The following is a 12,056-nucleotide window of genomic DNA, read 5'->3' as shown; positions in this document are numbered from 1 at the left end:
TGGGGAAGAGTGACCATAATATGGTAGAATTCTTTATTAAGATGGAGAGTGACACAGTTAATTCAGAGACGAGGGTCCTGAACTTAAGGAAAGGTAACTTCAATGGTTTGAGACGTGATTTGGCTAGAATAGACTGGTGAATGATACTTAAAGGATTGACAGTGGATAGGCAATGGCAAACATTTAAAGGATCACATGGACTTCATGAACATCAACAATTGTATAGCCCTGTCTTGAGTAAAAATAAAACAGGGAAGGTGGCTCAACCGTGGCAAACAAGGGAAATTAGGGATAGTGTTAATCCAAGGAAGAGGCATATAAATTGGCTAGAAAAAGCAGCAAACCTGAGGACTGGGAGAAATTTAGAATTCAGCAGAGGAGGACAAAGAGTTTAATTAGGAGGGGGAAAATAGAGTATGAGAGGAAGCTTGTTGGGAACATAAAAGCTGACTGCAAAAGCTTCTATAGATATGTGAAGAGAAACGTAGGTCTCTTGCAATCAGAATCAGGTGATTTTATAATGGCGAATAAAGAAATGGCAGACCAATTGAACAAATACTTTGGTTCTGTCTTCACGAAGGAAGACACAAATAAACCTTCCGGAAATACTAGGGGACCGAGGATCTAAATAGAAGGAGGAACTGAAGGAAATCCTTATTAGTCAGGAAATTGTGTTCGGGAAATTGATGGGATTGAATGCCGATAAATCCCCAGGGCCTGATAGTCTGCATCCCAGAGTACTTAAGGAAGTGACCCTAGAAATAGTGGATGCATTGGTGATCATTTTCCAACAGTCTATCGAATCTGGATCAGTTCTATGGACTGGAGGGTAGCTAATGTAACACCACTTTTTAAAAAAGGAGGGAGAGAAAACGGGGAATTATAGACCGGTTAACCTGACATCAGTAGTGGGGAAAATGATGGAATCAATTATTAAAGATGAAATAGCAGCACATTTGGAAAGCAGTGACTGGATCGGACCGAGTCAGCATGGATTTATGAAAGGGAAATCATATTTGACAAATCTTCTAGAATTTTTTGAGGATGTAACTATTGGAGTGGACAAGGGAGAACCAGTGGATGTGGTGTATTTGCACTTTCAAAAGGCTTTTGACAAGGTCCCACACAAGAGATTGGTGTGAAAAATTAAAGCACATGGTATTGGGAGCAATGTACTGATGTAGACAGTGAACTGGTTAGCAGACAGGAAGCAGAGAGTCGGGATAAACCGGTCCTTTTCAGAATGGCAGACAGTGACTAGTAGGGTGCCGCAGGATTCGGTGCTGGGACCCCAGCTATTTACAATATACATCAATGTTTTAGATGAAGGAATTGAGTGTAATATCTCCAAGGTTGCAGATGACACTAAGCTGGGTGGCGGTGTGAGCTGTGAGGAGGACGCTAAGAGGCTGCAGGGTGACTTGGACAGATGAAGTGAGTGGGCAAATGCATGCTAGATGCAGTATAATGTAGATAAATGTGAGGTTATCCACTTTGGTGGCAAAAACACGAAGGCAGATTATTATCTGAATGGCGACAGATTAGGAAAAAGGGAGGTGCAACGAGACCTGGGTGTCATGGTAAATCAGTCATTGAAAGTTGGCATGCAGGTACAGCAGGCGGTGAAGAAGGCAAATGGTACGTTGGCCTTCATAGCTAGGGGATTTGAGTATAGGAGCAGGGAGGTCTTACTGCAGCTGTACAGGGCCTTGGTGAGCCCCGAAATATTGTGTTCAGTTTTGGTCTCCTAATCTGAGGAAGGACGTTCTTGCTATTGAGGGAGTACAGCGAAGGTTCACCAGACTGATTTCTGGGATGGCAGGACTGACATATGAGGAGAGACTGGATCGACTGGGCCTGCATTCACTGGAGTTTAGAAGGATGAGAGGGGATCTCATGGAAACATTTAAAATTCTGATGGGACTGAACAGGTTAGATGCAGGAAGAATGTTCCCGATGTTGGGGAAGTCCAGAACCAGGGGACACAGTCTAAGGATAAGGGGTAAGCCATTTAGGACTGAGATGAGGAGAAACTTCTTCACTCAGAGTTGTTAACATGTGGAATTCTCTACCGCAGAGAGTTGTTGATGCAAGTTTGTTGGATATATTCATGAGAGTTAGATATGGCCCTTACCGCTAAAGGGATCAAGGGGTATGGAGAGAAAGCAGGAAAGGGGTACTGAGGTGAATGATCATCCATGATCTTATTGAATGGTGGTGCAGGCTCGAAGGACCGAATGGCCTACTCCTGCACCTATTTTCTATGTTTCTATGTGAAAGACAGCACCTCCGACAGTGCAGCACACCCTCATCACTGTGCTGGAGTGTCAGCCTAGATTTTTCTGTTCCAAGTTCCTGGAGTGGCACTTGAACCCACAACCTTCTGACTCCGAGGTGAGTGTGCTACCCACAGAGCCACAGCTGACACTGGCATTAAACACATTGGGCTCAATTTTCCCCAAAGCATTTTTTTGGCGTAGTTGAAGAATTACGCCCGATTTTTTGTGGCCCAAGTACGCCAAAAAAAAGTGTTGTAAATTTCCACTTAAGATCTCTTCATTTTGGCGTGGCCTAACCGGAGGGGGGGTGGAGCTTTGATCTGCACCAAAAAGATTGGGCTGCCATGGTAGCCAGGGATACAAGCATACAGCCACCTCGCACCTAATGGCCTATTCCTGCACCTATTTTCTATGTCTCTATGACTCTATTACCTCACACTTCTCCGGATTGAATTCCATTTGCTACTGTTCTGCACTTAAGAATCTTAAAAGGAAAAATTCTATTTCTTCTTCTCCCTTTAAGCAAAGGGCAAACCTTGCCTACCTTGGAGGAGAAATCACAGCCATTCCCCCCCACCAATGGGTTTCCCAGGCAACAGAAAGACATTATTTGACAGTGTGTATTGCAGGTCAGTCACCGTGGCAGTGAATGGCAGCATCCTTGTTCCTCTGGATACTAATCTTTTCAGCTCCACTTAAAAATCTGAGTCATACTGAATAAACTGATGTTGGAGATCCAACATTGACACTGAGGTTAGGAAGGAGGTGAAGCCATTCTCTCAAACAGCCAATCCCATACATCAATCGGGCACCACATAATGCCTTTGGGTCTTTCTTGCCCCTCTTATTTGCGATACTTGAGCGTTCATATTTTCCCTCACGTGTGCAACCACCAGAGTATTTCCACTGGTTCTCACAGCGAGCCCAGAATAGTAAACAGAAACCTTCACTGCAAATTGCTTTGGCTACAAGATCTACCCCATCTGTCAATGGGACCGGGTGTCTTCAAAAAGTAACTTAGTATCATCGCAGACATTAACTAATGAGAAAGATTACTGAATAGGAAGAGCAAGCAAATATCTAACAGTATCATAGAGACACATTTATAATAGATATTATATCAAACAATTCCTCAAAGTAAGATTAGTGAACACAATCTGCAGGCTCGGCTATTATTTTGTAGTCAGCCGTTGCACCTGCAGATCTTCCTTTCTTTGTATGCAGTCCAACTGCAGGAGCCAACTGGCTTGACTTAGCTCTTCAGATTCTGAGCCACCTCAATGATTTGGCCAATTCAACTTATCCTTCTCAAAGTTGACAGGCTTGAAATGAGTCAATTGAAAGGAGCTGCCAGTCATACACACGTGAAGAAATCACACAACATGGTTATGTTTGAAATGCTTGGCTTGGTTCCTTCTTCAAGCAAATTTGCCTCCAGATAACGGAACAGAATTTCACATCCGTATCGGGTTAAACTGGGACATCACTGATGCTGGCTTTTAAACTCCCTTGTATATTTTGCTCGATGACCTACATTGGCTCCCAGTTAACTCGATTTCTTATTTCTCATCCTTGTTTACAAATCCCTCCATGGCCCGCCCCGCCCTATCTCTGATATCTCCTTCAGCCTCACAACCTCCCAAGATAACTGCATTCTTCAAATTCTGTCGTCTTGAGCATCCCTGATTATAAGCGCTCAACCATTGGTAGCCGTGTCTTCAGCTTCCTCGGTCCCAAGCTCTGGAACTCTTTCCCTAAACCTCTCCACCTCTCTATCCATCTTTAAGACGCTCCTTTAAACCTACCTCTTTGACCAAGCTTTTGGTCACCTGCCACAATTTCTTCTTATGTGGCTCGGTGTCAAATTTATCTGTTTTGTCTTATAACACTCTTGCGAAGCACCTTGGCAAGTTTTATGATGTTAAAGGTGATATATAAATACAAGTTGTTGGTTGTTACTGGGTTAAAACGGACGATCAGCAAGCCACACCTGGGCAACATACGCCTCTCTTCCCTTCCAACTGGGAGCTCCGGCATGGTGGTTTGGAAACATATTGCCCCTCCACTGATGCATGCCGTGATTTTCCTCAGAGAAATTGCTTTTAAAAACATATCCTGCGTTGGTCGAGAGGCACCTCACACTGGAAATATATTATGTAAATATTTTATAAAAGCTCAAATTAATATTTGTAATTATGGAACATTTATTGACCAACAACACTGAACAATGCAAAATTTTATGTACTTTGAGAACAACGGACTCTCTTGTGGCCAATTTGTTGCTTTCTAATTTTGGCACCAAGCCTGAGGCAAGCCTCAGACTCAGCCCACAGGGAGTGAAAGATCTGTGTCCACATGGGCTGCCTCCTAATGATTAGTTATACAGCAGTGTTGCTGGAAGTCTGGGACCTGGGAAGTTGCATGATGCAGACAGACTACAGGAGACGAATATGGGAAAGGAGGATATCCAAATTACTCTATAGTGCAGGACTACTGGACTTGCCCCCCACCAGTCTTCCTCTCCAACCCAAAAAAACAAAACCAAGGTGGTGAACAAGACAGGTTATATTGACAGGTTAATTTAGCAAGTAGAATTACAGCAACAAAAAGTTATTTCGAAACAAACAGGTGGCCAACATGGCTTCATTTATATAAATAGTCCCTGTCTAATTTATTAAGCTACCATTTTCAAAGGGTTAGTAATGAATTCAACAAGTCATTTCTTATGGTCGTACCTTTGACACAGGCTTGGAGTTCAATGGCACAGAACACCTACCCTCAACTATTCATACATGACCATTTTCGATAATTGAATATATTCATCTGGGATGCAGAAGTCAATATAAAACACAGGATAACTCCCAAAGGATACAAACATTGAACAAAAAGACTAGACACTTTGCAAGTATTAACTTTAACGTTTAAATAAAACAACCAGATGATTCTACCTTTGCTCATGTATTCAGTGACAATGTAGATCGGCTCTTCAGAGACTACAGCGTAAAGCTGAACCAATTTGTCGTGTCTCAATTTCTTCATGATCTGAGCTTCCTCGAGGAAGGACTCGGGAGACATCGTGCCCGGTTTCAGCGTCTTCACTGCAACTTTAGTGGTTCCATTCCAAGTACCTTCACCCAAACCACAAAAAAAGCTTTAATTTACATAAATTTTAAATGATACATAAAGAAATGACAAAAAGAAAGAAAAGCAAAACCTGAAATTCATAATGGCTTTATTCTGGTTAGTTTGAGCTCAGTGTTACAGTGGAGCAGCCACTTATTCTGCATACGGATTGGGTTTTAAGAGGAATTATTCAGCCAGACTTTGCATGCTAGAATATTTAACTTAGCATAATGACTAATAGCAAAACACATGCAGAATCTGAGCCAGACTTACAGCAGTTAATCACTTCCAGATAATCAAGCATTTTAGGTTTGGCAGTAACATGGATTTAGAAACCATGTCAAGCCAATGTTACATGCTGATAAAGCATTATATGTGGGACTGATCACATGATACAACTTTGACGATACCAATCTATTAGTGCCCAATTCTGAAAACTACAACTAAAGTATGAAAATCCAACTTGATTTGAATTGTTGAGCTATAGCTGGGCCATTAAGTATCTAAACTGAGGTTGACAGATTAGGCTCCACTCCAGTATAGTTAAGGAGGAGTGTGAAATATTAGATGAGATAAACATAGCAAGAGAGGAAGTATTAAAGGGGTTTAGCAACTTTGAAAGTGGATAAATCCCCAGGCCCGGATGAAATGTATCCCAGGCTGTCGAGAAGCAAGGGATGAAATAGCAGAGGCGCTTTGACCATCATTTTCCAATCCAATATGGCTACGTGTGGTGTTAGAGGACTGGAGGACTGCTAATGTTGTACTGCAGTTTAAAAAGGGAAAGGCATAGACCGCGTAATTGCAGGCCAGTCAGCTTAACCTCGGTGGTGGGAATATTATTGGAACAAATTCTGAGGGACAGCATTAATTATCATTTAGAAAGGCACAGATTAGCAAGGGCAGTCAGCATGAATTTGTTAAGGAAAGGTCATGTCTGACTAACCTGATTGAATTTTTTGAGGTGGTAACAAGGAGGGTCGATAAAGATAGCGCGTTTGATGTAGTCTACATGGGTATCAAGGCTTTTGACAAGGTCTCACATTGCAGACTATCAGAAAAGTTAAAGCCCATGGGATTCCAGGGAAAATGGCAAGTTGGATCCAAAATTGTCTCAGTGGCAGGAAGCAAAAGGTAATGGTCAATGGGTGTTTTTGTGACTGAAAGGCTGTTTGCAGTGGGGTTCCGCAGGGCTCAGTACTAGATCCCTTGCTTCTTGTATATATCAATGAATTAGACTTCAAGGTAGGTGACATGATTAAGAAATTGCATGATGATACATAAATTGGCCATTTAATTCATAGTGAAGAAGAAAGTTGTAGACTGCAGAATGTTATCAATGGATTGGTCAAGTGGGTAGAAAAATGGCAAATGGGATTCAATCCGGAGAACTGTGAGGTAATGTATTTGAGGAGGGCTAACAAGGCAAGGGAATACAGAATAAATGGTAGGATACGGAGATGTGTAGGGGAACAGAGGGACTTTGGAGTGCATGTCCACAGATCCCTGAAGGTAGCAGGACAGATAGATAAGGCGGTTAAGAAAGTATATAGAATACTTTCCTTTATTAGCCGAGGCATAGAAAACAAAAGCAGGGAAGTTATGCTTCAACTCTATAAAACACTAGTTAGGCCACAGCTAAAGTACTGCGTGCAGTTCTGGTTACATTACAGGAAAGATATGATTGCACTAGAGAGGGTACGGAGGAGATTTACGAGGATGTTGCCTGGACTGGAGAATTTTAGCTATGAGAAAAGATTGGATAGGCTGAGGTTGTTTTCTTTGGAACAGAGGAGGTTGAAGGGAGATTTAATTGAGGTGTATAAAATTATGAGGGGCCTAGATAGAGTGGATAGGAAGGACTTATTTTCCTGAGCAGAGGGGTCAACAACCAGGGGGCATAGATTTAAAGTAATTGGTAGAAGGATGAGAGAAGAGTGGAGGAGAACCTTTTTAACCCAGAGGGTTGTGGAGGTCTGGAACTCACTGCCTGAAAGGGTGGTAGAGGCAGAAACCCTGATTGCATTTAATAAATACTTGGATGTGTGCTTGCCACAACCGACAGGGCTACAGACCAAGAGCTGGAAAGTGGGATTAAGCTGGATAGCTCTTTGTCGGCCGGCGCGGACACGATGAGCCCAATGGTCTCCTCCTGTGCCGTAAATACCTATGATTGTATTGTATGATTTGGGGCGGGAGAAGGGAAATGTTAACATACCTGTTCTGATGCATATGGCACTTACAGTTGACCTAATACCCTCTTGGTTGTGCAATTGTGTACAGAGGTAGGAAAACACTTTCATAAATGGGAACAATCGGCCTCGGCAGGGGTACAGCACAGATTCACCAGAATTATATTGAGGATTAAAGGGTTAAATTACGAGATTAGCTTGTATAAATTTGCCTGTATTCCCTCGAGTTTAAAATGTCCAGGGGTGATCTAACCGAGGTATTATCTATAACCTGCCAATATTCAGATACGCGTTTCTGTGGTTCAACATGAAATGGAACTGCTGCTTCTGCCAAATGATTAGAGCCAATACACAGCTTCGGCCCGTGGTATAGGGAGGGTCAGTTTGTTATCTGGGCTCACTGTAAGAAACCCGAATTGGTAGATTGAGAGCGCTTCCCCCGGCTACATTGGTGGCTCTCATAGGGACAGCTTCAAGCTGGGCCCTTCACAGGAACAATGACAAACAGGGAAAGACCCTCTGGTCCATCCAACCTGTCCCACACAATATGCGATACCTTGTGCATCACAATATTTACACTCCCCACCCCACCCAAAACCATGCAGTCTCCCGGCAGAGGTGGAAAACAAAGTCATCCACTGACTTATTTGGGCGGGGAAAAAATCTGGGAAATTCCTCTCCACCTTATGTTGGACACAAGCACGGCGTGTGAATCTACACAGGCTGATGATCTTCACAACTGCGAAACACGAGGCTTTCCCGAACGGCAGGGTGAGATGCGAGGGACACAAAGCGCATGGTACGGAGATGCAAAATGGTCGCTGCAAGGAGTCAGGAGATGTCGTTTGGTCCGTCGTCGTATTGAATTGGCAGCAGTGGAACACCAACCGCTGAGGAGAGTCCGACAAATCCCAGCACCGATTTGGCACCTCGTTGATTTCAGGGGGAATCTGACCTCCGGTGTTCAGCATTGCAAGGTCAATGGAACACAGAGGAACAGGACTTGGCCATTCAGCCCCTCGAACCTACTCCGCCATTCATTGAGATCATGGTCGATCTGTACCTTAACTCCCCTGGTTACGTATCCCTTAATGCCCTGACCTAATAAAAATCTAGCAATCTGTTTTGAAATGTTCAATTGACTCCTTAGCCTCAATAGCATTTTTGGGAGGGGTGGGGGTTCCAGATTTCCACTACTCTTTGTGTGAAGAAGTGATTCTTGACATCAGTCCTGAATGGCCTGGCTCTGATTTTAAGGCTGTGCTTCCTTGTTCTGGACTCCCATTAAAAGGAAGTTGGCGCCGACAGATGGGTGGGTATGGTTGATTTGGAACAGTGTTCCCGATAACGACTGCCCTCTGACATATGACGCACAATATGTTCCACATTAAAGATAAATTAAGTAATAAAGTGCTGCTGACGACTCGTTACTGATGACTGGCCAGCATCCCGGCCATCTCTTACTTAATGGGCCACGTTCTGTTTTTCAACGTTTGAATGAATCTCGAAAAAAGATCTTAAGATTATAGAAGAAAGCTTCTTGTCTACCTTACCATACCACACGTCGGCGAAACATCCCTGACCAAGCTTTTTTTCCAAGATTAGAGACTCCCGTAAAATTTCCCATGAATCTTTAGCTAATCCAACAGTTTGCGGGACCATGTTTGTACAAACCATTGTTAAGTTATGGCACAAACCGTCAGCTGACTCTATGGAGAACAGATGCAATGGGAACAGGATTTAAAATTCAATGAAGCGCATGCAGTCAGGAGGATGGAAGCTGAAGTAGCAGAGTGCAGCTCAATGTCGGATCGTAGTATTTATAAACAGCCGCAAAATATCTATCTTGTTTTGAAGTGACCAATACACCCTTGCTGTAGAACCATTTTGAAGGGAGAACATTTTCTCCGAGATATGGCGCGGTTGGCAGCCGTGACTGGGTCCTTGCAAATGGTGGCCAATGGACTGCCTGAACCACCAGGCATTTTGGGGTGAATTTATTAACCACACTTATGATTGTGTGTCTTCAGATCGACTGCACTGAACTCCTTCTGCCTTCCATCGCTCCTCGTGTAAACCACCCTCCTCCCAGATATCTGGGAGCAGGTACAGAATAGTTCCAGTTTCATACCCATCCAGACTTCCCCAAACTGCCCATTTCCAAGCCTCTTGATTAACTGCAGGGATTCACGGGGAATTTCCCACACGTCTTTGGTTTTCACAGAGAGGTCAGCAAGCCTTGGCATACCCTTATGGCAGGGGACCACCAAGCGACAGCAGAGACCAGCAGCTCGCTCTGCAGAGGGCGGAGGGGTGGCAGAGTCATTGGTACAAAAGGCACACAGGGAACAGAAGAGACAGAGAGAGAGAGAGAGAGAGAGACACAAGCAAATAAATAGTACGGGCTTTCCGTGACATCGGCAAGAATGCAATGAGATATTTCGCTGGCAAGCAACTGTAGCATTGTTTCCACTGTGACGAATAGGTCTGTGGGGTTTCGGATTTACCAAGACCAACTGGCTATTCTAGTGAACACAAATTATCCCACAACAAATCGGTTTACGAACAGCAAAAAAAAAAAAAAATCGGATGCGTCCTAAAAAGATATGTAATTTAACCGAACAGTTCCTCTTTGGGAACTTGCACGGACCAGGGTAACGGCGCTCCCCTAAGTAAACTACCTGCGACCAATTCAAATTTAACACACATTTTTACAATAGGCCATCAAATACCATAGTCCACACAAAATCATTGTGTGGTAGGACAGCTGATAAAGAATGGGGGGAGGTGGTAACAAATCTCCCAATATTGAAATTGTTTCCAGAGCGCACATTTATTCTGTTAATACAACTGAGAAGCAGCCTTAGAAAAGGCATTCTCAGGTCTTTCCTACATTTTGTGATATTGTCCCACAAAATGTCACTTTAAAAAAAAATGGATTGCATCATTAATAGAGAAAAGAGTAGCTGGTCTGGATTTCAGTCAGCGCTGTATGACATTGATGTCCTTATCCCCCATAGATCTAGTCTCTCTTTTTTTTGCCAGATGAAGACATCTTTTACCTCACAGTCAAAACAAACAGTGCTGTGACAGGCACAAACGGATCAATAGCACATTGAAAAGATTCCATCCTGAAGGCTAGCATTGCATCAATATTATGCAACTAATATGTAGCGTAGCTTTACAATACTTATTTAAAATAAAACAATACATTGATGGTGGGGAATTGTGTCGAAGACTGGATTCTCCACCCTGAAGATCACCATTTGGATTCCAGCATGAAGCGACGGTCAAACCCGACTGTCCTCATTGGGCAAGTCTGGCTAGCTCTCAGGCAGCCCTGTGGGTGGTGTAGTGAACAACAATGGAGGGCTCAATCAGGGGCTGAGGGATAAAGAGTGTGTGGGTGGACCAGAGGACCAGTAACACCACTGAAGCATGCTTCCTGTTGATTGATAACGGAAATGCACTGAGTAAAGGTGAAGAGACTAACCGAGCGGAAATGTGAAAAACATTGCTCACTGTATGGATAGTGAATATAGTGGGTTGCATTCCAAAAATTCTGGCAAAAAACTGTATAAAAATAAAAATGATATATATCATCATACGCAGTCCCTCGAAATCGAGGAAGACTTGCTTCCACTCCAAAAGTGAGTTCTCAGGTGGCTGAACAGTCCAATACGGGAATTACAGTCTCTGTCACAGGTGGGACAGACAGTGGCTGGAGGAAAGGGTGAGTGGAGAGTCTGGTTTGCCACACACTCCTTCCGCTGCCTGCGCTTGGTTTCTGCATGCTCTCGGCGACGAGACTCGATGTTTGCTGAGGGTGCTAATTCTCACTGGGTTCTGCCTCCATGGATGCCAAAAGAATCTTGGATACCTCATCTAAGTGGTTGTTCTTCATGTTTGCGTCTAGGCAACGAGTGCCAACATGCAATTTCGACTGTAGAGGGTTTCAGAGCAAAGCTTGATCAGCCAATGGCTCGGTGGGCAGCACTCTTGCTGCTGAGTCAGAAGGTTGTGGGTTCAAGTCCCGCTCCAGAGACTGAGCACAAAGTCTAGGCTGACACTCCAGTGTAGTGCTGAGGGAGTGCTGCACTGTCGGAGATACTGTCTTTCAGAAAGGATGTTAAACAGAGGCCCCGTCAGCTCTCTCAAGTGGATGTAAAAGATCCCATGGCACTATTTCGAAGAAGAGCATGGAGAATTATCCCCAGTGTCCTAGCTAATATTTATCCCTCAATCAAGATAACAAAAAAAAAAAAATGATTATCTGGGTATCAGATTGCTGTTTGTGGGAGCTTGTTGTGCACAAATTGGCTGCTGTGTTTCCACGTTACAACAGTGATTACACTCCAAAAATACTGGCTGTAAAGCACTTTGGGACGCACTGCGGTCGTACAAGGCACTATATAAATGTCAATCTTTCTTTCCTTGACCTCACCTGGAACTGCCTACTTAA

The 12,056-nt window shown here is 43.6% G+C and overlaps 1 protein-coding gene across 9 annotated transcripts in view; it reads right to left on the bottom strand.

Annotated features, from left to right (window-relative positions):
- Positions 1-12,056, bottom strand: part of LOC139267447 (tyrosine-protein kinase Fyn) — a 348,021-nt gene that overhangs the window by 32,358 nt on the left and 303,607 nt on the right. For 7 of the 9 annotated variants that reach the window (XM_070885782.1, XM_070885781.1, XM_070885780.1 and 4 more), the window contains 2 exons: positions 9,726-9,890; positions 5,228-5,407 (listed from right to left, as the gene is read on the bottom strand). In XM_070885782.1, coding sequence (XP_070741883.1) covers positions 5,228-5,407; positions 9,726-9,890 — 345 coding nt within the window. Of the gene's footprint in view, positions 1-5,227; positions 5,408-9,147; positions 9,304-9,725; positions 9,891-12,056 lie in introns of all 9 variants that reach the window. The other 2 variants (XM_070885788.1, XM_070885789.1) reach the window with 2 other exon arrangements.

This window comes from Pristiophorus japonicus, chromosome 7 (assembly GCF_044704955.1).
Source record: "Pristiophorus japonicus isolate sPriJap1 chromosome 7, sPriJap1.hap1, whole genome shotgun sequence".
Taxonomy (NCBI): domain Eukaryota; kingdom Metazoa; phylum Chordata; class Chondrichthyes; family Pristiophoridae; genus Pristiophorus; species Pristiophorus japonicus.
Note: the sequence above shows the minus strand (reverse complement) of the source record. Positions and strands in the feature narration are given on the sequence as shown.